This window comes from Macaca mulatta, chromosome 20 (genome assembly GCF_049350105.2).
Source record: "Macaca mulatta isolate MMU2019108-1 chromosome 20, T2T-MMU8v2.0, whole genome shotgun sequence".
In the NCBI taxonomy this organism is placed as follows: Eukaryota; Metazoa; Chordata; class Mammalia; order Primates; family Cercopithecidae; genus Macaca; species Macaca mulatta.
In genome coordinates this window covers 49,119,079-49,146,284 of record NC_133425.1, presented here as the reverse complement: position 1 = coordinate 49,146,284, position 27,206 = coordinate 49,119,079, and the positions used below count along the sequence as shown (strand labels likewise).

Genomic DNA, 27,206 nt, shown 5'->3' with positions numbered 1-27,206 from the left:
AAAATTTCTCATACTCTGCCTGGTGTATATGCCAAAAGAATTGCTTTTTCTCATAGCTGTTCTTATTTAGGTTATTTTTAATTGTTCAATTTTCCTAAATTCTAAGCCTTTCTTTACTCAACAGTCAACAAGTATTTATTGAGCACCAGTTAGTGCTAGACACTGTTCTAATTTCTGGGGATACAGCAATGAATAGAAACAAAGGTCTTTCCCTCATGAAATATAAATTTAATAGGAAGAAACTACAACAATTAAATAAATATGTAATATGTGAGGTGGTGGCAAGTGTAATGGCATAAAAACACTAGCGTAAGATGACAGAGATTGGCAGAAATAGTAGCTTGCCGTTCTGAGAGTTCGAATAGGGAAAATCTCTGATGAAATGTCTAATTCTGCTCTGTGACAGTGAACTTAAATACCAGGAAGCTTTGTGCCCCCTGCTAAAATAATAATCACTAATAAGTTTCAGTATAAGTCACAGATCTCTTAGAAGTAAAAGAATTATAATTAAAGAAGTCTGAATTTTACTGTGTTACACACACATAGATATACACACAAATGCACAACAGGGGAAATGAATTATTTGCTTTAAGTGTCATTATCTGTTTGCTCATGCCCTAGATAAACCAAGTCATATGCTCCTTTTGAACACTTGCAATTCAGTTGCATGCGAATGTTTAAAAGTTTAATACAGACTCACTAAAAAACAGTTATGTTTCTAGTTAGTATTCTTATGTTTTTATTTAGACCACAATGCCATATTTCACTGACTGTAAGGAACATTATCTTTTCATATTTTAACATCTCTAATATTGAGTTGCATTTTATAAGTGGTAGCATTTTTAAATTTCAGTGTGACATTATTTTTACACTTTAACAAGTCTGAAATTGGAACACATAATCAATGGAGTCTTAATTTCAATGAAACACACTAGTGCAATGTTTATTCACCAAGTGACTATGTTTGATGATAGATTTTTTTATGACTTTTTCTCTAGAAGACTGTGAGTGGAATAAAATGGTGATGACAGGTTTTCCGACCCGGTGGATTTTTTTTAAGTTTTCATGTCAAAAATACATACAGTTCCTGACTTTAATGTGCAGTATCGAATACCTAACAGAGTGCTTTGCCTTAGTAATTGCTCAATAAATTATTGTTTAGGTAAAAAAAGTGGAAGTGCTCTATATTCCCTCTCTCTTTTCCAAGAGCAGATAAATTGCTCATTCTTAAAAGGAAAGGAAATGAAGTAAACTTTTTTTATTTCTATGCTTTCTGTATTTACTTAGATATCAAGAATTCTAGAGCTGCTATTTTTTGGATATCTGAACTGATCTTTGCAAAGAAGCTTTTCTTAAGGGGGGTAGAATCTTAATTTTTTTGTTAGACCTGTTTATTGTCATTGAATTAATTCTGAGGGTTCTTACTTTGTATCACAGTTCTTAAGTTATTTTAATTTATCTAATTTATTCCTCATCTTTTTTACTGGCTCTTTTATTGTTTGGGAATTTTTTTAATAGTAAACATAACTCATGTACATTATGAAAAAAGTCCAGTATGTAAATTATAAAAATCAATCCCACAACCCACAAAATATTAGCAAAATAATCACTGCTAATACTTGATTTATGTCCTTTCAGAGTTATTGCTAAATGATATAGTTTTATAATATGCTTTTTTTGCTATATTGTAAAATCATTCCTTAATATAAATCTACATCAGAATCATTTATAATGGCTGTTACAGTTTTCCAGTGTGTGATTGTAACATGGATTATTTAACAATCTTCTATTGAATATTTAAATAGCTTCAGTTTTTTTAAGTATTATAAACAATTCCACACAAATTTTTACACATTTATCCAATTATTTCCTAAAGAAAAATTGCTAGAACGGAATCTTTACTTTTAATGCAACTATTATTTTCCAGTTATTTTTGTTTGAATACCTCAAATTTACAAGTCTAAGAATTTAAGTTTTCATTTCTTTGTGGAAATCTTACAGTGGGTTATAAGAAAAATATTACAGCCCTTAACCATTTCTTCCAGGGAAATAATACACAAAAAAACTGTAACCGTCTATTTAAGAAAATCTTTTAATATTTAGAAAGTTCCATTTTGTATTACAGATTTTGAAATTGTTTAATTTTACTTTGAAGTGTCTTCATACTTTTACCTTCTCATGTATCAAGTGTTCTTTGCCAGAAGATGTTTCCCTGGCTTCTTGTAGTCATTCATCTAACTGGTAAATTATTTTTAGAGAATACTCACCTCTTTATTCAAGGTACAAATTAGTTTCAGATTGTGTGAATCTGTGGGGGAAGGATATGTAAATGCAGTTTGCATTTGGTTAATGCTTAAATTAACTGCATGTGTTTAAGGGCTTGCTTTTGAAAGTTCCTTTCTATCTTTAGCTGAAATGCATAATTCAGCATAATGCATATGGTTATATTGATCACAGCTGAAGATATTAGCACAAAGGCGCCCTGAAAATTGTTTAGTTGAATTGTTCTCTGCACTCTGCTTATTAATGGTGTGCTGGAAGAACATAATTTTGAAAGAGTGAAATGTTATCTCATTTGAATAAAATGCTGTTTAGCCTAACCTGCTTTTTGTCAAATCGTAAGGTAAAGAGGTTATTTTTCATCTTGTACAGAGTGCTTTCATTTTGCCTATTATAATTCAGCAAGTATATTTCCTCTTTGAACTATAGCATTTCAGTACTTTTTAAAGACCCAGGAGTTATGTCCCAAATAAACAGTTTGAGAAAGGAAAAATGTAGTGGATAATTCTAAATAAAATTCAGTAGAAGGTAAGTTACCAGTACTCAGTAATGTCTTCTCCCACTAAGTTATTTTTCCACTAATAACGCCCTTGTTTAAAAAATATCAGTGAATGGAGATATCGTTGTTGAAACAAATGTTAGGAAAGGCTGGAAACATTTAAATAAATAAGTTTATTTCTACCTAATAACATATAGGAACCCTGCTCTGAAAACTTGAAAGGAAAGGAAAACTAGAACATAGAAATAATAATCAAAATATGGTATGTCTGGATAAAGATGGAACAGTCATGTCCTTCACACTTTAGCTCACCCTTAGAAACCCTAAAATGTTTTACTGGCCAGAGAATGAAATTATATCATCCTCAGTACCTTTGTTTTTACCTACTTCGGACTATATTTGCCTTCTTTTTGTTACCTAACCATGTTGTCTAGATGTTGTTTTAACTTAACATAAAGAGTCCCACGTTCTTACTCTGTTCTCTGACAAAAAAGTTTATCTCATAAAAATCCATATTTATTATTCATCTGAATTTTTAGTTTAAAGACAAGTATTTAACCTATACCTTCAAAATTTTCAAGTATTGTTCATATTTGGATATTGTTTTCTTTTTTTTTTTTTTTTTTTTTTGAGACAGAGTCTCGCTCTGTTGCCCAGACTGGAGTGCAGTGGTGCGATCTTGGCTCACCGCAACCTCCGCCTCCCGGGTTCAAGCAATTCTTCTCCTGTCTCAGCCTCCTGAGTAGCTGGGACTACAGGCGTGTGCCACCATGCCCAGCTAATTCTTGTATTTTTAGTAGAGATGGGATTTCACCATGTTGACCAGGCTGGTCTTGAACTCCTGACCTCATGATCCACCTGCCTCCACCTCCCAAAGTGCTGGGATTATAGGTGTGAGCCACCACGCCTGGCCTGGATATTCTTTTCTTTAGTTAACTAGATATAAGCAATTTATACTCTAAGATGACCTTTTAACCTTCCATCAATAAGACAAAAGTGTTTATACAGTATATTTGATGTTTTTTTTCTTTGAGATGGAGTCTAACTCTATCGCCCAGGCTGGAGTGCAGTGGCGCAATCTCAGCTCACTGCAACCTCTGCTTCCCAGGTTCAAGCAATTCTCCTGCCTCAGCCTCCTGAGTAGCTAGGATTACAGGCACGTGCCACCATGCCCAGCTAATTTTTATATTTTTAGTAGAGACGGGGTTCACCATGTTGGTCAGGCTTGTCTCGAACTCCTGACCTGGTGATCTGCCTGCTTCAGCCTTCCAAAGTGCTGGGATTACAGACGTGAGCCACTGTGCCAGACTTGATATTAAAATGTCTTTGTATTGCCTAGGATCACAGGTTTTTATTATTATTATTATTATTATTATTATTATTATTATTATTTTACTTTTAAACTGCCAAGAATTATGTGACATTAAAAACATCCAAATTTCCTAACCGTGTAATTTAACATTTTTATTTATATGTAGTATTTATAGCTTGAGAACACAATGCCTTATAAAAGAAACATATTTTTGTTTAAAATGCAGTCAGTATGCAAATGCATTTGTTCAAAGAATTCTTGGCAAATGTGTTCATTTTTTTAAGAAAAGGAAACAAAAATGTACATCATAAATTGAAGACTTATGATAAACATAAATGGTTGAGAGCAGGATGAAATTGGTAGAGATACTTTAGATGACACGGCTTAGAGTTAGTCCACAGGGAGTCAACAAAGGAGGATACCTGAGTGCCACAGTGAGCTCTAGCAAAGAGTACACTTAAGAACATGAGATTATCAAATACTGTGGATTTGTTCACTAGCTATTATGCTTTTTTTAAAAAAAAGCTAAACATGTTTAATGCAGGGAGTGAAAAACTAGTCTCTTTATGAAAAATTTGCTGTCTTCTAAATTCTACCCTACCCTCCTGTTTGTGGGTCCTAGCAACTGAGGACCTAGACAAGCATAACCATTATTCCATTTCTTAGCACTAGCTCCAAGTTCATTCCTACTGATTAGTAGCATGAACTCAGTGAATAAAGAGCACATATGAATTTATTTATTTTGGGGGGACAGGGTCTTGCTCTGTTGCCCAGGCTGGAGAGCAGTGGCACAATCATGGCTCACTGCAGCTTCAACTCCCCAGGCTCAACTGATCCTCCCACCTCAGCCTCCCAAGTAGATGGGACTACAAGCATGCCCAGCTAATTTTTATTTATTTATTTATTTATTTATTTATTTATTTTAGAGATGGGATCTCCCTGTGTTGGCCAGGGTGATCTCAACTCTTGGACTTAAGAGATCCTCCTGCCTCAGCCTCCCAAAGTGCTGAGATTATAGGCATGAGCCACCATGCCCAACCCGTATGAATTATTGTTGATACCACCATGCGTGGCTTAAGAATCCATTCCTCCTATTGTAATAGACCTGTTGGAAGTATGGTTGACTAAATATGGATTCAGAATTTCCTTTTTAATTTTTTTATTATGCATTTAGAGGGTACAAGTGCACATGGGTATATTAGATAGCTGTGAAATCTGAACTTTTAGTGTAACCATCACTCAAATAATGTACATTATACCCAACAGGTAATATTTCATCCCTCATCCCCCTACTATGTTCTGGAAGTTACCTTGTTTTAATAAAAATACTATATGCTAAGTTGGGAAAATAAAATTCGAAGATATCAACTAAAAAACTAAAAGACAATTTTTTTTTCACATGCTTTTCAGGACCCTTAATAAGTAAGTAAAAAATCATAGATTTAGAAACACATTTTCTCAGGTATTTTAAATAGAACATTCCTTTGAAGTCCCATAGGCCACAATTTCCTTATATTAATACTGTGAACTTATGTCTTGGGTTTTTGATAAGCAAGTGATTCATATGGTAGACACATGATAGTATTCATTTATTCCTCATTCCCCTGCTGTCTTTGTCGAGGGGCTAGCTCAGTTTCCTTTCTGACCAGAACAATACTAGATCAAGACTGGTATGTAACAGGATTTAAAGTAATTTGAAATGTGTTCTTAAACCTGATTTTTGCTTACCTTTCCAATTGTGTTGACTATTTTTAAGATCAAAATGAAAAACTTGTTCAAGAGAATAGAGAACTACAGTTACAGTATCTGGAACAAAAGCAACAACTTGATGAACTTAAAAAACGCATGAAATTGTACAACCAGGTGAATTATTTCCTTATTTAAGAAATAAAACTCAGAATTTTTATCTCAATATTTTATGCATAGAGAAAGCACTATACTACAAAGCAAAAGAATACAGATATATTAATTACTCAGTTTATTAACTGAAGCTATCAGGTAGTTTATGTTCCATAGGGACATTTTGAAGCACTGGAACGTCTTGTAGACTTAGTTTGTTTGTTCATGGCATCAGTCAGTTTATGTTTCATGAGGATAATTTGAATACTTGGAATGTCTCTTGTATTTTCCATTCATAACTCATTGTGAGCTTTTACTTAATCTACTGCAGGAGAATGATATTAATGCTGATGAATTGAGTGAAGCTCTCCTACTTATAAAGGTAAGGTTCTGAAATTCATTGTGATTTTCATGTCTGCTTACAACTGTTTCAGCATAATGATGACCCTTATCTGTAACCCTTACATTTGGAGAATGAATTATTCTTGCATCTTCTGAAACTTAGTATGTCCTTTAAAAATATATATGTAACATATCAACACTACTAAGATTCAGGAAAGTGGTCAGGTGACCTTTAGTTATAGCATATACATATTTCATAATGACATCAAAGTTACATTAAACCAGACCTCAAAAACTCTCATTTAAAGCATTTTCTTTAATTATAACAAACATTTTACTTTTACCTGCTTCACTATTTAACTAATCAACAATTTTCTGCCCTAAGAGACCTTGATGCACACCCTTTAAGTAAAATATTGAATTATAAATATCTCAAGAAGATAGTTTTTAGTTCTAGAATATTCTGTTATTTACAAGGAGACACAAAAAATACACTCCTTTTAGATCACAGTGTAGATTTTAATCAAATGAAGAAATAAAAATAAATGTGCATGTTTCTTTTATATGTTATAAAGTAACAAATTATTTTTTGATTTCTCTATAACTGTTCCAATTGTCTATCCAAATATTCAAATTTGATTAACAGATAAATTTCATTTTTTTCCATCAGGAATGAAGCAGTCCTGATATGTATATCAGGACTTCCTCTATCTGTTTTCAATTAATGAATTGAAAATTGATGAATCAATGAATTGTTTATTGATATATCTATATTAATTCATAAAATCACATCTTAGAAATTTTTGTTTCAGTCATAAAGCATGTTTTTATTTTAGGCTCAAAAAGAACAAAAAAATGGAGACCTTTCCTTTTTAGTGAAAGTGGATAGTGAAATTAATAAAGATCTAGAACGCTCTATGAGAGAGCTGCAAGCAACTCATGCAGAAACAGTACAAGAGCTGGAAAAGACAAGAAACATGCTAATTTTGCAACACAAAATTAATAAAGATTATCAGGTAATGTAATACACTAAATGGGGAGGGTACATTTTCTATAATATTCTGCTGATTATTTACTTTTCTAAATGCCTTATGTTATCACCTGTTATATTATCTATTATCATCTATTGTAATCTATTAACATATCACATCTCTGCAATGTAGCCTCATAACTAGGTACTTAGTTAGAATAAATAGTTTTAAAACAAATAATGTGGGGTGTTTTCTGTTTTTTTGGTTTTTTTTTTTTTTTGAGACAGAGTTTTGCTGTTGTCGCCCAGGCTGGAATGCAGTGGCGTGATCTTGGCTCACTGCAACCTCCACCTCCTGGTTCAAGCAATTCTCCTGCCTCAGCCTCCCAAGTAGCTGAGATTACAGGCGCCGCCACCACGGCCAGCTAATTTTTATATTTTTATAGAGACGGGGTTTCACCATGTTAGCCAGACTGGTCTCTAACTCAGACCTCAAGTGATCCACCCACCTCGGCCTCCCAAAGTGCTGGGATTACAGGCCTGAGCCACCATACCCCACCACAAATAATGTTTTTAAAGTCCCTGATTTTAAGGAATGAGTAGTGGCAATGAAATCACCTTTGTTAGCATTAGCACATTCTGCAAGTGAGTTACAGTTATCCTGAAGTCATGCCATAACCATATTGTCTTAGCTTTTAACAAAATGAAAACATATCTCCATAAAAAGGAATCTGGAGTTTTTTCTTTCTTCTGATTTGTGAATATTGCCAAGCATAATTTTCTAAAGTGTAAGCTGTTTGAGGTCAGGAAACCATGGTTCATAGCTCCTACTATTTCCAGGATCTAGAAAATGCTTGAATCATAGTTGCTTTGAATAATGAAAATAGAACTAATCACAAGTGTTAAAACTTATTATCTCTTATTTTGTAGATAGAGGTTGAGGCAGTAACCCATAAGATGGAAAATTTGCAGCAAGACTATGAACTCAAAGTGGAACAATATGGTCATCTTCTTGATATCAGGGCTGCACGTATCCAGAAACTAGAAGGTACAACATACATGATTTTTTGGTCCGCAGTAACTAGAGGAATGGATTTTATAACAGTTGATAAAGTCATCCAAATCTGCACTTACCGTGTATTTTTGCTGTGTTTAGCCCTAATTCATAGCTAGCTCACTCCAGCTTTGACCTCTTGGGTTCAAGCAGTACTCCTAATTTTTAATTTTTTTTTTTTTTTTTTTGAGACGGAGTCTCGCTCTGTCACCCAGGCTGGAGTGCAGTGGCCGGATCTCAGCTCACTGCAAGCTCCGCCTCCCGGGTTCACGCCATTCTCCTGCCTCAGCCTCCCAAGTAGCTGGGACTACAGGCGCCTGCCACCTCGCCCGGCTAAGTTTTTGTATTTTTAGTAGAGACGGGGTTTCACTGTGTTACCCAGGATGGTCTCGATCTCCTGACCTCGTGATCCGCCCGTCTCGGCCTCCCAAAGTGCTGGGATTACAGGCTTGAGCCACCGCGCCCGGCCTAATTTTTAATTTTTTTGTAGAGCCTATGTTGCCCAGGCTCATTTCAAACTCCTGGACTCAAATGGTCTTCCCGCCTCGGACTCTCAAAGTTTTGGGATTACAGGCATGAGCTACCACACCTGGCCTTGATTCTTTTCTACTCAAGAATTTTTAGTAATTCCCTACTGCTTTTTAAATTCAGTGTTGCAAGCAAGATTTCAAAGTACTTCATAAATTACTATAGTTTCAAATTTACCAGCACTTTCTAATTTCTCTTCGAAGCAACCTGTGCAACTCAGCCAAACAGATCCTCTGCCTGCTCTTTGCAGATATGTCGTGCTCAGGCCCACTGCCATGCCTTTATTTTTGCTGTTTGCTCTGCCTAAAGCTCCTTTCTACCATGATTCCAAGATACACACTTCCCTGCTTTGAAACCTAACACAATACTCACCTGTGCTAGGAAGCTGGTTCTAGTTATTCCTAGCTATCCCTCTACTTGAAATGTCCTTACAGTGATTTTTGGACTTTAGCAAGTAGAAAAATCACTTGAAGAACTCATTTAAAATGTAGTTTCCTGGGCATTACCCCTAGAGGTCCTGGGGCCCATTCTTTTTTATATTGTATTTAGAAATAACTGCAAGCTATTCAGATTCAGGTACAAGACTACATGTTGAAAAAAACTAGCTCAGCACTTACCAACCCAGTTTTCTTCTCATGCACTCAAAAGCTGTATGTTTGGGGAGCATATAAGTGTTCTTCAGTTGTTGGAGTTTTGCATATTCTCCGTAACCACAATGTAAGTTCTACACTGATAAGTATTTTGTCTCTCTTTCATGTCCATGTCCACTACATACCATACTTATTTCAGTGGTCTATGCCAGCAGTAATTTTACACTCTTAAAACTTTGAGGTTCGAGAAGGCCTTTATTCATGAGTTATACTTAATTGATATTTATCATAACAAATTAAAAGTGAAAAAAATTTAAATATTTTTAATTTGTTAAAATAATAATAAACTTATTGCATGTTAACATAAATTACAGTACTTATTTTTTTAAGTTATATTTTCCAAAACAAAAAAATACTTCAAGAAAAGGGACATTGTTTAAAATTTTTTAAATTTTTAACATTTTGCAAATCTTTTTAGAGACTGGCTTAATAGAAAACAGCTGGATTTTTATATCTGCTTCTGCATTTAATCTGTTGTGATATCACACATCATGTAACCTCCAAGAAACTCCATTATACACTTGTGAGAGGATAAAAATGAAAAGGGCAGATTACATTGTAGCATTATAATAAAAATAGTTGTGACTTCACAGATCCCCAAAATGGTTTCAGAGACCATCAGGGGTTTCCAAACCACACTTTGAGAAACTCTGATCTGGGTAGAAGAGCTCAATAAATATCTTTATCTGATGAAGCAGCGTTTTCCAAAAGTCGAGGAGCAATGTGTACCTTTTATTCCAAGTAGTACTCAATAAAAATTTGCTTAATGGAATTTTCTTGGTTAAAAGGGAGGTCACAATGTTTGGGATTTTTATTCCTTTCAAGTCTTACTAAATTTTAACCATCATATTTTATCCCCTCAATTCATTGATTCACTCCATAAACATGATCAAGCCCCTAATGCATCCTAAGCAAAGTGCTGGGCAGGGAGAATACAAATAGGAAAAATCAAGGCACCACCCTCATGGAACTCCTAAGATGTTGACAAGTAAATAAATGGTTATGTTTTACTATGAAGAGTGTAAAACTAAGAAAATCTAAAGGTATCAAGGAAACATTGAGAAGAGAATGCCTATTTCTGCCTTAAGATTCAGGGAAGACTTCACACAGTAGGTATGGAGTCTTTAAAGATGACAGAATTCACTACTAAGTAAAAGTAATATATGGCATTACAGGCAGTAAGCAAAGCAGGGAAAGATGCCCTAAATATGAAGTGTTGCAGTACATTTGAGAAACTGCACTGTAGATCCATCCAATTGGAGTTCAGGAGAGTCAAAAAAGGAGGAGAACCTGGAGATAAAGCCAGAAGGAACAAAATTGTGAAGGCCCTGTTTATACCCTGATTGATGAGGTAGACCCTTATTAACCTGGAGAACCACAGAGGGATTTTAAAGTAGGGAGTGATACACTCAGAATTGCATTTTGGAGATTATGCTACAGGTATTGAGGAGAAAGAGGAAGATTTGAAGGAAGGAAGCATTTTGAGTTCCATAATAATCTGGATAGTAAACTGGAAATGTAAAATTAGGTACAGTGGAAATAGAACAAGAACAAGTTTGTTGAAGAGTTAGGAAACAGTATTGAATGGTAGTGACCCTATAGATGTGAGGCAAATAAAATAAAAAGAGTTGCTGTTTTATGATAGTCTCAAAAAAAAGAAAAAGGGGAATTGAGGCTGACTCTGTGAGATCTAGCTTGGGCAACTGGATGAATGAATGAATGAATCATCACTTAAGCTTTAAAGTACAGAAATAGCTAGAAGACAATATGGGCTGGGCACGGTGGCTCAAGCCTGTAATCCCAGCACTTTGAGAGGCCGAGGTGAATGGATCACTTGAGGCTAGGAGTTCAAGACCGGCATGGCCAACATGGCGAAACCCCATTTCTATTAAAAATATTTTAAAAATTAGCCAAGTGTGATGGCAGGTGCCTATAATCCCAGCTACTCGTGAGGCTAAGGCAGGAGAATCGTTTGAACCTGGGAGGCAGAGGTTGCAGTGAGCCGAGATTCCACCACTGCACTCCTGGGTGACAGAGTGAGACTCCGTTTCAAAACAAACAAAAAAACAAGACAGTATGATACATTCTGTTTTGAATATGTTGTGTGGGATACCTAGATACATAGAGGGTTAAACAAAACATTAGAAATATAGGAATGGAGTTGAGAAGATAAATATGAATTTAAAATAGTAATATGGAAGCCTTTAGCATATTAATAATGACAAAAGTCATAAAAGTTGATGAGATCACTCATGAGAATATGTAGACTAAGAAAATAATTAAAAACAGAAGCCCAGAAAACCAGCAGAGAAAGAGAAATCCCAAAAGAATGAGAAGAAGGATAGGAGGAGAAGCAGAGATGATGATGACATGGAAGCCCAGGTAAGAAAGACAGAGTGCACTAATGGGAGATCCTCATCAGTGTCAAATGTAGCAAAGAAATCAAGTGATACAAGGACCAGCGTTCATTGCGTCTAGCAATTAATTGATTATTGGTGACTTTTTCTGGAGCAGTTTCACAGAAAAGTAAGGCAGATATTCACGTTGGTGATATTTGGTTGGCCTATGTATATAACATTGAAACGATCGTCACGATCAGGGTAATAAACTTATCCATCACCCCACAAAGAAGAAGAGTATAAATCTTACTAAGTTAAAGGAAAGGAGGCAGCAGAAAGAGAGACTGACTTTCTAGGAAAGAAGACAATGGGTGGAGCAGAGGCAGGGAAGCAGGTGAAAGCCAGGTAGTGACCTCAGCTGTTCAATCAGAGGGCTTTTTTTCTTTTGATCTTTTTCTCCCCTTCTTCGTGGCTTAGACTGTATTACAACTGAGGTTGCAATTTTGTTGTTGCCTAATAGGTGACGTCAAAACAGAAATGATAAATTTGTGTACGATAAAGTATTATTTACAGAAAAACAGTGTAGTCATAAAATTTAAAATAGAAACTATTCACCGGAAGTACTCATTCCTACCACTTCAAAAGCCAGTTTTCATTTTCTTATGTCAATATTTTGAAATCTCTAAACTGTGTGTCTTCTCTTGCAGCCCAATTAAAGGATATTGCCTATGGCACCAAGCAGTACAAATTTAAACCAGAAATCATGCCAGATGACTCTGTTGATGAATTTGATGAAACCATCCACTTAGAACGAGGCGAAAATCTATTTGAAATCCATATCAACAAAGTAACCTTTTCTTCTGAAGTTTTACAGGCATCTGGAGATAAAGAGCCTGTCACTTTCTGTACCTATGCTTTCTATGATTTTGAACTACAGACAACTCCCGTAGTGCGAGGCCTTCATCCTGAATATAACTTCACTTCTCAATATCTTGTTCATGTTAATGACTTATTTTTGCAATATATTCAGAAGAATACTATCACCCTTGAGGTCCACCAAGCTTATAGCACAGAATATGAAACAATTGCAGCGTGTCAATTAAAATTCCACGAAATGCTTGAAAAAAGCGGCCGAATATTTTGTACAGCAAGTTTGGTTGGTAAGTACAATGTATAAGCTTTGGGTGTTTGAATTACTAATTTGGTTTATATATTGATATAGTACTCTACTATCTTTTCTTACATATTAAAGGTGCCTTTAGAGCACAGACAGCGTTCTTTACCCACAGTTAATTGGACTATCTTAAATGTCACTGATGCCGAGCACAGTGGCTCACTCCTGTAATCCCAACACTTTGGGAGGCCAAGGCAGGTGAATCATTTGAGGCCAGGAGTTCCAGACCAGCCTGACAGACACAGCAAAACCCCATCTCTAGTAAAAATACAAAAATTAGCCAGGCGTGGTGGTACATGCCTATGATCCTAGCTACTTGGGAGGGTGAGGCAGGACAATCGCTTGAACCCAGGAAGCAGAGGTTGCAGTGAGCTGAGATGGCACCACTGCATTCCAGCCTGAATAACAGGAGCGAAACTACATCTCAAAAAAAAATGTCATTGATGATGTCAGCACAATGGCTATTAATTTTTTAAAACTTGTAACTTTGGATGTTTATCGTATTGATACTCTGTTTGGCTAAATTATGTAATTTATAAATAAATTTATGTATTGAACTATAGTTTAATAGTTTATAATAATTTAAATTATAGTTTAATAGTTATAACTAATATAAATAATAATATAAGCTATTTATAAAATTATTACTTTTTTTAAGACCTTATGTTATCACTATTAGTAGGCACCGGGAATAAGGTGGTCAGTGGTAAATAAGAGAGACAAAACTACCCCTTGTAGCTTACCTTCTAGAGAGGATTACAGGCAATACAGAAAAGTTAATCAGAGCAAGAGGCTAAAGGGAGAAATGGCAGGTTGCAAATTCAGGTAAGGGCTTCTCTGAGAGGGTAGTGTTGGCAAAGAATGAAGATCCATGCCAGGATCCAGGGGAAGAATGTTTCAGGCAGAGGCCATAGCAAGTGCAAAAACCTGAGGAGGTGCAAGCCTGACAGTGGGAGGAACAGCAGGAAGCCCAGTGGCTGCGGCAAAGGGGGGATTCAAATGATAGGTGGGGCCCGATCATGTTGCAGAGCCTTGTACGTCAGAGTGAGGAGTTTGGATTTTCTGAGCTTTTAGAAAAATCACCCTGAGTGCTGTGGAAAGAATAGTCTGAAGCAGGCAAGAGGGAAAATAGGACCGTTCTCAGGCTATTGCATTGATCAAGGAAAGACGATGGTGGCTTGGATTAAGATGGTAATGAAAGTGGCGATAAAAAGTAGTTATATTCAGTACATATTTTATTAACTTCTCCTTCAAGACTTGCTTATCAGTTGAATGTGTGATAATGAGGGAAATGGATGAAGCAAGAATTTCTGGCATGAGGAGCTGGAAGAATGGTGATACCATTTACTGAGATAGGGAAAACTTGGAAAGGAGCACATCTGATAAAGAAAACCAAGAATTCTGTTTGGACAGGTTAAGATTGACCTGCCTATTAGACATCCAAGTGGTAATGTCAGGCTGTTGGTTGGACACACCAATCTGAAGGTAAGGGATAGAGATATAAAAGTGGGAGTTGTTAGCATATAGAATATATTTTAAGCCATGAGCATAGATAAAATCACATAGAGAGTGAATGTAGATAAAGGAAAGAAGGTGGCCAAGGACCAAGCCTTTGGAAACTCCAAAAGTAAGGCCTCAGGAAGAGGAGGAAGAGCCAGCAAAGGAAACTGAGGAGTGGCCAGTGATGTAGGAGGAAAACCAAGAGTCTGTGGTACCCCAGGGACTAAGTGAAGAAAGTATTTGAAGAAGGAAGGAGGGTGACTTAGGGTCTTGGGACAGATTTTATTTTATTAATTGAGTGATCAATTGCATAGGTAATATATTCACATGACTCAAAAATCAAAAAGACGTCAATGTCTACCTCCTTCGCCTTCTCCTTAGCCACCCTGGGTCCCCTCACCAAAGGCTACAGATTCTTTCAAAGATTTTTGTTTGTTTGTTTGGGGTGTTTTTCCATAAAGACAGGGTCTCACTCTGTTGTCCAGGCTGGTCTTGAACTCCTGGACTCAAGCAGTGGGCCCACTTCAGTCTCCCAAAGTGCTGGGATTGTAGGCATGAGCCACTACACCCAGCTTCAAATATCTTTTATGCATATACAAGCAAATATATATTACATTAATATTATTCTTTTAGGACTTATTTTTAAATGATTACTTCTGTCATACTGTGTCTTGTGCTGCTGTAGCAGAATACCTAAGTCCAATATCAAGGTGTTCACATCTGGTAAGGGTCTTCTTGCTGCATAATAACATGGCAGAAGGTTTAGAGGGTGGGAGCGAGCAAGAAGGGGCCAATCTCAGTCTTTTATAATGGCACCAATCCTACCCATGAGGGTGGATCCCTCGTGGCCTCATCACCTCTTAAAGGTCCTACTCATAATACTCTTAACAATGATAGTTAAATTTCAGCATGAGTCTTGGAGGGTACAAACATTCAAACTATGGCAGGCAGATAGTAAGTCACATTTGTATGCTGATGAGAATGATCCATTAACAGGGAAAAAAATTGATAAAGTAGGAAAGAGTAGGGGTAATATTTGTAATAATCTGGTGTGTTCAGAAAAGTTTATGTATAGAATATTCTCTATTTGACAAATATTAAGTAGCCTTTATATACTAGTTCCTCTGGTAGGAATATATTGGTGGAAATTATGGCACTTGCTCTCAAGAAATTTACAGCGTATTAGAGAAATAGACTGGTGAACAGATGGGCCGAAGCAGTCAATGCCCTAACAAGGACATACAACATCCATGAAGGAAGCACAGGGCTCTATTCTCCTGGGAGCCATACAGAAAGTCTTCCCCGCAGAAGACAGATGAAGAACTAGCTGAGTTGAGAGGAGTATTGAGGGTGTGAGGGCAAACGTCGTGCAAGGGTATACTGCATGCGACATGTGTTTGGCATAGCTCTGACATTTTCCCTTATGCTTGTGATATAGTATACAAATGGGAAGGTGGCAAAGATGTCTTGAAACTTGAATTAGAATGTGGAACGTCATATTTATAATTTTGAGGTTTCATATTGTAAATGTTAGACAACATTGAGTGCAACTTATTTTTAAAAAGTATTATACTATAGCATCAAAAAGAATCTGTGGAGTATTTGATTCAGTGTTTAGGTTTTTTAAATATATTTCAGAAGGAATGAAATAGTACAAATTGGAATATCTCAAACATAGTTTGATGTAGTTCTTTAATAATATTTAGTATACAATGAAACTCATACTTCAGAAGTAACTATTTTCTTCATCTGCTGTTTGCCAATCTCACATCATTTGTGCAAGTCATATTATTTTACTCAGCATAAAATGTATAGTTTTAATGCATAATGCCATTGATGTATTTTTACTGGTACATATTTTAATGCATGAAACTATTTTAACCTTGGGTTATGTGTTGATTTGTAGGAACAAAAGGAGACATCCCAGATTTTGGCACAGTGGAATACTGGTTCCGATTAAGAGTTCCCATGGATCAAGCAATTCGACTTTATCGAGAAAGGGCAAAGGCTTTGGGATATATAACATCAAATTTTAAGGGGCCAGAGCATATGCAGTCGGTAAGCTCATTTGGCTTTAAGACCCTTTTATAACATAGAAATTTTATAATATTTATTTATGTGTCATGCTTTAAACTGAAATCGTTTTCTTTCACAGCCATTAAGTGGCTTTTTTTAACTTTTATTTTGAAGTAATCATATACTCACAGGAAGTGGTAAAAATAGTACAAAGAGATCCCCTGTAACCTTCACCCAATTTCTCCTAATTGTAACATCTCGCATAACTATAGTATAATTTCAAAATCGGGAAATTGACATTGGTACAATATTATTAATTAGGCTACATACCTTCCTCAAATTTCATCAGTTTTTACATGCACTTGTGTGTGTGTGTGTGTGTGTGTGTGCGTGCACGTATGTGTGTAGTTATTCTTTGCAGTTTTATCACATGTATAGATTCATATAACTACCACCAAAACCAAAATACAGAACTGTTCCATCAACACAAAGAAACTCCCCTGTGCTACTCAGGACACTTTTGAAAAATTAATCATCACAATACTGCTGTCATGCATCAAAAGACTTTTGTTAAAAATTCTACTGTTAAGGAAATAAACAGCTGTTATTGGACTATCAGTTACTGTGCTTTCAAATTATTTCCTCATGTTAGGTTTCTGAAGTGCAAAGTAGAATACAAAATTAATATTCTGTTTCTGGGAACTGGGAATTTAAATGCAACTCCTTAGGGCAGCATTTCCCAAACAATGTTTCGTGGAGTCTTAACGACCATATTTTCATATTAGTTCCATGAATCAATAAATGCAGAAGGCCTTGAATTGAGCAAGGTTAAATATGATTCTTGACTTTAGGGGTTCCCATATACAACATGAATCTTTTTTTTTTTTTTTTTTTGAGACGGAGTCTTGCTCTGTTGCCCAGGCTGGAGTGCAGTGGCGCAATCACCACTCATTGCAAGCTCCGCTTCCCGGGTTCACGCCATTCTGCCTCAGCCTCCCAAGTGGCTGACACTACAGGCACCTGCCACCACGCCTGGCTAACTTTTTGTATTTTTAGTAGAGACAGGGTTTCACCATGTTAGCCAGGATGGTCTCGATCTCCTTACCTTGTGATCCACCCACCTCGGTCTCCCAAAGTGCTGGGATTACAGGCGTGAGCCACTGCGGCCAGCCTATATTACATGAATTCTAATAGGCAATGTAAAGTATGCACTCACATTGAGTAACAGAGGGATAGGATATAGTAGAAACATTTGGTATGTCTGTTCAAGTCATAATTATCTTACCTCTTTTTTTATTTGGAACTCCCTCACCTCCAATCCATGGAGCTGGGTTCCCAGTAGCCGGATTTGTGTTAGCAGATCCCATTTTCTTTCACTCCCCACCCTATTATAACTAATGATTTGAGAATACCCACTTGACACCAGTTGAGCCAGTCAGATTCTTCCCTCTGAGATCAAGAGAAAGCAAGACATATCTGGAACACGTAAAATTGGGGGCTGTAGGCAGCCATCATCTACCATATTAAACAGTGAAGGTTAGACAATAGGTCTGAAGAAAGAGAGTAATGAACAAACATACAGAAAAAAATGGAGACCAGATGGAGAGGACATTTTGCTGGTTTCTAGGCCACTGCCTTCTGAAGGCCCAACCACATTTCTAGTCTATATTCCATGAAATATGCCTGTAACCTTAAAGTCCCTTTTTTGTTGTTTTTGCTAGATAGAATTAATTTCTATGACTTTCAGTTAAAGAAGCATGACTAATATCACACTGATTTCCAAACTTAAGAAAGAGTGCACCTGCTTCCAGAGACCATCTTTCTGGCCAGTATTCCTTACAACACACTTTGGGAAATGCTGTTATGGGGATGGGAGTTAGAAATAAGGAGACCCACATTGTTTGGTTTTGTAGTGTAAAGCTTTTTAGATTCCCAGATTCTGACTTGAGTAAGTTGTTTCCTGGTGGAATTTCAGCTCTGGTAGGTAGACTGAGGGGAGAAGTGGAGGTACTTTTTCAGTCATTCCTCTCAGCCTTCTATTGCTGAGGGCAAACTAGCCCTGGGAAAGCAATATTGTGATTCACTACTTAGGTTTCTCCTCTCCACACACCAGATTTCTCCACTAAGGAGATTATGACGACAGCTTTATTTTTTCCTCCTCCAATAAACTTCTCATGGAGTCAGGGTCCCAGATGCTCAATCCAGATTCAGAAATGCAGAGGGATGCCTTTGTGGAAGGTAGAGACTCCAGCACTAAACCAAACAAAGCACAGAAACACTAGCATTTTCTTTGTTCCAGATCACATCAGCCATGGAATATTTAACGGTCAGCGCAATTCTTTTCTAAAATACCTGTGTGCCATCCATCTCAGTAATGGTTCCAGAGGAACCATAGAGTAGTTTCCGGCTCTACCTAATAACTCCTTTTGTTCCTCTCTCTCCTGAAGTATCCTCCCGGTCCTAGCTCTTTTTCCCTTCAAGGTTCATCTCTGACTCTGTTCTCATTTTCTCATAACAGTTCGACTTTGTTAATACTGGCTCATTTGGCCTCAGGTATCTGCTTCCTCAAATCCCAACAGTTCAGGATGAGGGCCAACCCAAATATAACAGAATCATTACTCTGGGTGGGCAGGTGAATGTCTTTTAGTTAGGATGTTCATCTTTGGACCCACTGCTAACTATAGTCTTAAGTTATCAAATAGAATTGAAGAACATCAGATTATCATTTTTCTGGGTTTTATTTGATTTTAGCACCAATCTCTACATGTATGCTCAGTCTCTAAGGTTTATTGCTAATAACACAGGATCATCTATTCACACATGTTCTAGGGAATACTGATTTTCCATTAGAATCAAAGTTTATTTTACAGAGAAATTATGAGGTAAAAATACGCAGCTTTTGTCGTTGACAAAATTATCTTATTTGGGGCTTGGCAGCTGCTGTTTATCTTTTAACTGTATTGTTTCCGTAATATAAATATGTATGTTTTTCCAGTTAAGTCAGCAAGCACCCAAAACTGCTCAACTCAGTTCTACAGATTCCACAGATGGCAACTTAAATGAACTTCACATTACAATAAGATGTTGCAACCACCTGCAGTCCCGAGCAAGCCACCTGCAGCCACACCCATATGTTGTGTACAAGTTTTTTGATTTTGCAGACCATGATACAGCCATCATTCCCAGTAGCAATGATCCACAGTTTGATGATCATATGTGTTTCCCAGTGCCAATGAATATGGATTTGGATCGGTACCTTAAGTCAGAGTCTCTGAGTTTTTATGTTTTTGATGATAGTGATACCCAGGAGAATATTTACATAGGAAAAGTCAATGTGCCTCTGATTTCGTTGGCACATGACAGGTGTATCTCAGGTAAGCCTATGTTCTTGAATCTATAAAATTGTAAAAACAAAACAAAATTATATCTTACTGTTATGGATATGATTTATAGCTAATCATCCTAACCTCTTCTAAGTCTTTAAACTTTAGGCCTATATTAGTATATTTTAAAAATTATTTTCTTACTAGTTGCTCTAGGGATTACAATGTGCATCTTATCCCAGTCTACTTAAAATTAATACTAACTTAATGGAATTAAATACTTAAGGTATTTAAATTAAATATTTAATTCAATTAAAATATAGAAAATCTAATATTTCATTCTCTCTCATCTCCTTTTTGCAATTATTATCATATATATGTATATAGTATGCCTCTCTATGTATTATATACCCAACAATACAATGTTGTAATCATTGCTTTATAAAATCTTATATTCTTTAAAAAAGTTAAGAGAAGTAAGAGATGGGAGAAAATATATAATTATAGAAGACTTTGATATTTACCTACATATTTGCATTTTTGGTATTCTTTATTTCTTCCTGTAGATTTGAGTTACTGATATCAGTTTCTTATTCCAATATAGCTCTATATCCTTCCCCTTCTTTGTGCTATCACCATATATGTTTTGTCTTCCTATGTTATGAACCCAACAATATAATTTTACAATTATCGTCGTATGCAGTTATCTTTTAAAACAGTTAAGACCAGATAAAATGTATATTTATACTGTTTTGTAATTACCTATGTAATTACCTTTATTGGTCTCTATTCCTTTGTGTGGACTTGAGTTACCATAGGTGTCTGTTTCCTTCAGCCTGAAGAACTTCTGTGATATGTCTTGTAAGTTAGGTCTACTGGCAGTGAATTTTCTCAATCTGGGAGGATTCTGTTATCTGGGAGTGTTTTTATTTTGCTTTTGTTTTTTGTAGGATAGCCTTGCTGTATATAATATTTTTGGTCAACAGTTTCGTTTAGCTTGGTTTTTAACTTTCTGCACTTTGAGTACCTCAGACCACTTCTGGCATCCATTGTTTCAGATAAGAAATCAGTTGTTAATTTTATTGTGGTTCTCTCATACTTGATGTTGTTTTCCAGGTTTTTCTATTTGTTTTGGCTTTCAACAGTTCTTCTGATGTGTCTATATGTGGATCCTTTTGCATTTATCCTACTTAGAATTTGTTGAGCTTCCTGTATGTGTAGTGTAATGTAATGCACCACATTTGGGGAGTTTACCGCCATTATTTTTTCAGTTATTTTTCCTCCTCTTTTTTTCTTCTCCTTCTTGAACTTCCAGTACATGTACCATATGTTGGTATGTTTGATGGTTTCCCCACAGGTCTCTGAGGCTCTATTCATTTTTGTTCATTTTTCCTCCCATTCTTCAGATTGTATAATCTGTTCTGATCAACATTCACGTCCATTAATTCTTTCTTCTACCAGTTCAGATTTCCTACTGAACCCTCTTGAATTTTTTCATTGCAGTAATTATACTTTTCAGCTCCAGAATTAGGGATCTCGCTCTGTTGCCCGGGCTGGCCTTCAACTCCTAGGCTCAAGCAATCCTCCTGCCTCAGCCTCCTGAGCAGCTAAAACTACAGGCACATGCTACTGCACTCAAGCATTATAATCTCTTACTATATTCCCTATTTGATAAAACATTATCATTATACCTTCTTTTTAATTCTCTAAATATGCTTTCTTTTACTTCTTTGAACATATGGATAATAGCTGCTTTGAGATCTTTGCCAAGTCTAACATACGGTCATCCTCAAAAAATGTCTATTGATGGTTTTTGTGCTGTGTGTACAGTACATTTTCCTGTTTCTTTGCATGTCTCATAAGTATTTTGTTGAAAACTGGACATTTTTGGAGAATATATTGTAACGTCATTTCCTAGGTGGTTATTGTTGCTATTTTTGTTTGTTTGGTGACTTGCCTTGACTAATTCTGCAGAATCTGTTTCCTCTGCTGTGTAAGCCACTGATGTTTCTGCTAAGTTTTGTTTCTTTTTTTCTTTTTGTTTCAGTTTTAACCATAAGTCAACATAGCTTAGTGGTCAGCCAGTGATTGTTCAAAGGTGTGCTTAAACACCTTAGCCAGTAGGTTTCCACCCTTTGCCTATGGGTCAGTGTGTGGCATGGAGGATGCATTCAAATCAAAGTTTGGTCTACAAGCCTGCCTCAGCTTTTACTTTCCGAATTGACTAGACTTCTCATTCAACCAGGGAGAGATAGCTTACCAGGGTTTCCCCTGAGCATTTACACAGCTTTATGCGTGCCCGTAGCCTTCCACATCATGAGCTATAAATAGGATCTTGTCAAGTCCCACTTTTTTTTTTTTAGATGGAGTCTTGCTCTGTCGCCCAGGCTGGAGTGCAGTGGTGCCATCTGGGCTCATGGCAACCTCCTCTTCCCACGTCTCTTCCCGCGTTCAAGCAATTCTCCTGCCTCAGCTTCCCAAGTAACTGGGATTACAGGCACCTGCCACCACACCTGGCTAATTTTTATATTTTTAGTAGAGACAGGGTTTCACCACCATGTTGGCCAGGCTGGTCTCGAACTCCTGACCTCAAGTGATCCACCTGCCTCAGCTCCCAAAGTGCTGGGATTACAGGCATGAGCCACTGCACCCAGCCAACGCCCACTTTTGATATCTTATTCCTTGGATCACCCTTTTAAATTGTTGGCTGGCCTTCTGGTGTTTTGGCTTGCCCCAACCAGTATTGAGACCTCAAGCTGTCTGTGATGTTGACCTTCTCTGATTGTTTGCCATTGAGGTTGCTGTTGTTTTTAACAATAGCTCTGGGCATGAAATTATCTATATTTTGTCCACATATAGTCAGCGCCCTACAACAGAGGCTGCCAGTCCTCTTAGCCTATCGTAGCCTGGGAGAACTTCTGCAAAATGGGACTAGGGAAGAAAGGGGAGGATGAGAGCAGTCCCACAGATTCCTACTGTTCTTACTAAGGTGCAGTAGATTTTCTAGAGTAAATGCTTCTTGATTTATCCAATATCTTTGATCAATTTCCAGAATCCTTAAATGGTTGTTTCTGACCATTTTGTCCAGTTTTTTTAATCATTTTTTAAGAGAGGATTTGCTGAGCTTTTTACTTAGCTATTCTGGAAGTCTTGCTATGCCTATAAAAGTTTATCACCTCATGTTCTACTTACATCCTTTTATCCTACCCAAAGTCTAGAGTTCGGGAGTTTTTTTTTTCCAGCCAGCCATTAAAAAGAGTATCAACATTTGAGAGCAAAGTAAAGGATACTCTTACGCAAAAGCTAACACTTGAAATTTAGGTTTATGGTGGTGCCTGTAGTCCCAGCTACTCCAGAGGCTGAGTAGGCAGATGGCTTGAGGCCAGGAGTTCAAGGTGGCCAGTGTGCTATGATCGCATCTGTGAATAATCACTGCACTCCAGCCTGGGCAATGTAGTGAGACCCTGTCTATTTAAAAAAAATTTTAAAGATAGATAGATTTTTTTTAAGTCAGAGATTTTTTTCATACCCAGAAATCAAGTGCAACTATTAAAATTTGAGACTCAATATAGCAGATTCACATTTCTTTGGTTACTGCTATTTGCTGTAGATGGTCCATTTATTTTATGGACTTTTTCTGTGCTACTGTTAATTTGGAGTGATTTAACAAATCCCAACAAAATACATTTAAAATTATAATAGAATTATATGGTAACGTAAAAATTTCTTTAGATGTGTAAATTATTTGAAATTTTAAAGTATTAATATATTTTTCTTTAGAGACAAGCCTTGCAAAAACTTTCAAGTCAAAATGGAGGATACTTGAGCCTTCTCGAAGGAAGGCTAAGAATTCTGAATAATCTCTGAATTTAATTTCAGTGAATTAAATTATTTATAAATTAATTTTCTCAGTATTATCTTTGAGGCCTTAACTTCTGAAGGAAGTCTACTTGAGGGATGAACCTGTCATAGATCGTTTTGTGTTTATTCTACTTTCTAAGCCTTCTGAATTCTGAGTAAAAGCCAAAATTAGGGGGTACAACCGCCTGGCTAGCTCAGTCGGTATAGCATGAGTCTCTTAAAGTAGAGAGTTCTTTGTTCTTTAATTCTTACAGTAATAGAACTTCACCCTAGCATTCATTAAAATTGTTGTAATTTGACAGGAATATTTGAGTTAACAGACCATCAAAAGCATCCTGCTGGCACCATCCATGTTATATTGAAATGGAAATTTGTTTACCTTCCACCAAGTGGATCAATAACAACGGAAGACTTAGGAAATTTCATTCGCAGAGAAGAGCCAGAAGTTGTTCAAAGACTTCCTCCAGCGTCCTCTGTTAGTACACTAGTTGTAGTGAGTAACAGTGACTTTTAATTTTTTTAACAAGTATAAAATTTTGAATATAAAACTTAAGAACTAAGCCTGTGACCCCCACCAAAAAAAAAATTAATAGTAATAGCTAAAGTCTTATCTGAAATCTAATGGTCATCATACTCAGTCTGACATATTGGTTGGTTTGTCTTAGGCACCAAGACCTAAACCAAGACAACGTTTAACACCTGTAGATAAGAAGGTATCTTTCGTGGATATCATGCCACGTCAGAGTGATGTAAGTAGTCAACACTGAAAATAGTGATTTTTTCATAACAAATATTTGAAATAAATTATATAGGCATACTATTCCCTACCTAATTTAAATGGAAGCAGGTGAATAAAGTATGTCTTTTCCCATTAAAATGATCGCTTTGTGTTTTGGCACTATATATAAGTGTTAACTGTTCAAATTTCTTATCTAAACCCTTTTTTGGGCCCTTACCTCTCTTTAGCTTCTGCCCCAATCCTCTGCTCCTATTTATTTAAAAAAAAAAAAAAGTCTTCAAAAGTTTTCTAAACTCTGTCTCCTTCCCTTCACATTGTTTCTTGGACTCACTTCAGTCAAGCTTTCATCCTCATAAAACTACTCTTAACTAAGGTCTCAGTGACTTTCTCTCTGCCATATGCCATAGTCAATTCTCAGTGCCTATCTTAGTCTCCCAGGAGCATTTGACACGGTGGAATACGGGCCTCTCTTCTCTTGGCCTCTGGGACACCATACCTTCCTAGCTTTCCTCCAAGTTTACTATGATACTTCTCACGCTCCTTAACCATACGTTTAAATGCCGACGTGCCTCTGTAGTCAATCCTTAGACCTCTTCTCAATCCATATCTACATTAAGAGATCTCATACAGCCCCATGGCTTTAAAAAGCATCTATATACTGACACTTTCATATCTATAATCTTTAGTCTAGACCTCACTGCTGAATTTCATACTCATTTTCTTACTACCTATTTAATGTGCAATGAATGTTTAATAGGAATTTAAACTTAACATGTCAGAAACCAAACTCCTGATTATACCAACCCTCTTCCAAAATGTTTGCCTCTTTCACTGTTTCCCATTCTCTGTAAATGACATAATCACTCACTTGATTGCACAGGCATGAAATTTTGGAGGCGTCCTCTTGACTCCTCTTTTTGTCTCACCCCCACACCCAGGTCATCCACAAAAGGTGTCAGCTGTACTTTAAAAATGTCTACTGTATTCAGATTGTTACCATTCTCTTTGGTGGACTTTTTAGAAAATATATCTTCTTTGTAATTCGCATATAACTTACATAGTAAAGGACATAAATCATAAGCATAGAGCTCAATGGATTTTTAAATATGTATACACCTGTGTAACTACCACCCACCTCAAAATATTCTGTCTCTCCAGAGCTTAAAATAATACCTGGCACATTCAGAGCATTTAATATGTGTATGATAAATAATGAATTCAATAATTATAATTCAGTAGATGTTTTATCACTGGTATTTATGGAGTGCTTATTAACTCATTTAATCCTCACAACAACCCTATGTAGTTCATACTAGAATTATTCCCATTTAAAGATGGGGAAAGTGATGTTTAGAGAGGTTAAGTAACTTGCTCATGGCCAAAGTATTAGAACTGGGATTTGAACACAGCCTGATTCCTGAGTAAATGACCACTAACATTAAAAAGACACAAACATAGAGGTGTTTGTTGCAATGTTAGTCATAATACCTAAAAACTGTGAACTAGTTAAATGTCCAACAGCAGTAAAATGGTTCATTAAGCCATGGCACACCCATCAATATAATATTCTATTGTCATTTAAAATTATGTTTTCCAAGTTTCATATCAGGAGAAAATATTTATGTTCTGATATTAAATTTTTTAAAATGTAACAGGATATATTGTATTTATAATGCAGTTATTACTGTGTAACCAAAATTTTTATTTCCATCAAAAATTAGTTTTACAGAAATAGAAATCTAACAAGTTTAATAGATACCACCGTTGAGTACTAGATTTATATTGATTTATTTTATATTTATCTTTTACATTTCCTACATTGGCCATGTTTACTTTTAAAAATAGTAAAAGTCATAAGCTATATTTTAAAACTAAACATTAGTTTATTAACCCAGGAATAATAGCTAACTATAAATTCATATTTGATGAAATAAAAAGGTGACATTGATCACAAGGAATACATACCTATGCTAACATATGACATTTTTAAAATCACATGAGTAATTTATAATCATCACAGAAATATTAGAAAATACAAAGAAGAAGAAAAAAAACAGTGAAAATAAAAAGTTAATGTTCTAATGTTCCCAAATCTAAAACTCAGAGATACTGTTTGGATGAATTTCCTTTCATGCTTTTTCCCGTGGAAATATACACATACATACGTTTGCTTGCTCGTTTGTATTTTAATCAAACATAATACAACTATATATATTGTTCTGTAAGCAGCTTTTTTACTCAATACCATGTTATATATTCTCTGTAATGTTAATAAACACAGATCTACATCAAATTTTTTCATAGTAACACAGAACTCAGGTATTTGGATATAGCATATTTTATTTAACTAATGCCCTATTGGACGTTTGCATTGCTCTTAGTTTTTTTTGCTATTGTAAACAGTGCTTCAATGAACTGAACTTGCAGTTCTTAAATTACATATATATTATATATATTTATATTTTAAAGAATATAAATACCATTTTATTGAAATTAAGTAAATTCAGTGTCATATGAGTATTATATTTGCTGCCAATTTTTATTAGTTCAATATGTATGTAATAGAATGATTTGGGATTTAGTAATAAATAAAAAATAACATATATGCATGTTTTCACATTAATATAAGGAGACTTCTCCTCCTCCTGAAGATATGAAGGAAATTTCACCAGAGGTAGAGCATATACCAGAAATAGAAATTAATATGCCAATTGTTCCACCTGTTCCCGAGGTATGTGTTTGTGTTAAAATTATTTTGGAAGGTTTAATTTGGTTCTTAA

The 27,206-nt window shown here is 35.9% G+C and overlaps 1 protein-coding gene across 11 annotated transcripts in view; it reads left to right on the top strand.

Annotated features, from left to right (window-relative positions):
* The window catches only part of RPGRIP1L (RPGRIP1 like), a 99,316-nt gene that overhangs the window by 35,943 nt on the left and 36,167 nt on the right, over positions 1–27,206 (top strand). For 6 of the 11 annotated variants that reach the window (XM_077983511.1, XM_077983505.1, XM_077983512.1 and 3 more), the window contains exons 11-20: positions 5,848–5,954; positions 6,262–6,312; positions 7,109–7,288; positions 8,173–8,290; positions 12,521–12,973; positions 16,394–16,545; positions 19,499–19,877; positions 23,990–24,162; positions 24,353–24,436; positions 27,056–27,157. In XM_077983511.1, the coding sequence (XP_077839637.1) occupies positions 5,848–5,954; positions 6,262–6,312; positions 7,109–7,288; positions 8,173–8,290; positions 12,521–12,973; positions 16,394–16,545; positions 19,499–19,877; positions 23,990–24,162; positions 24,353–24,436; positions 27,056–27,157 (1,799 nt within the window). 11 annotated transcript variants of the gene reach the window in all.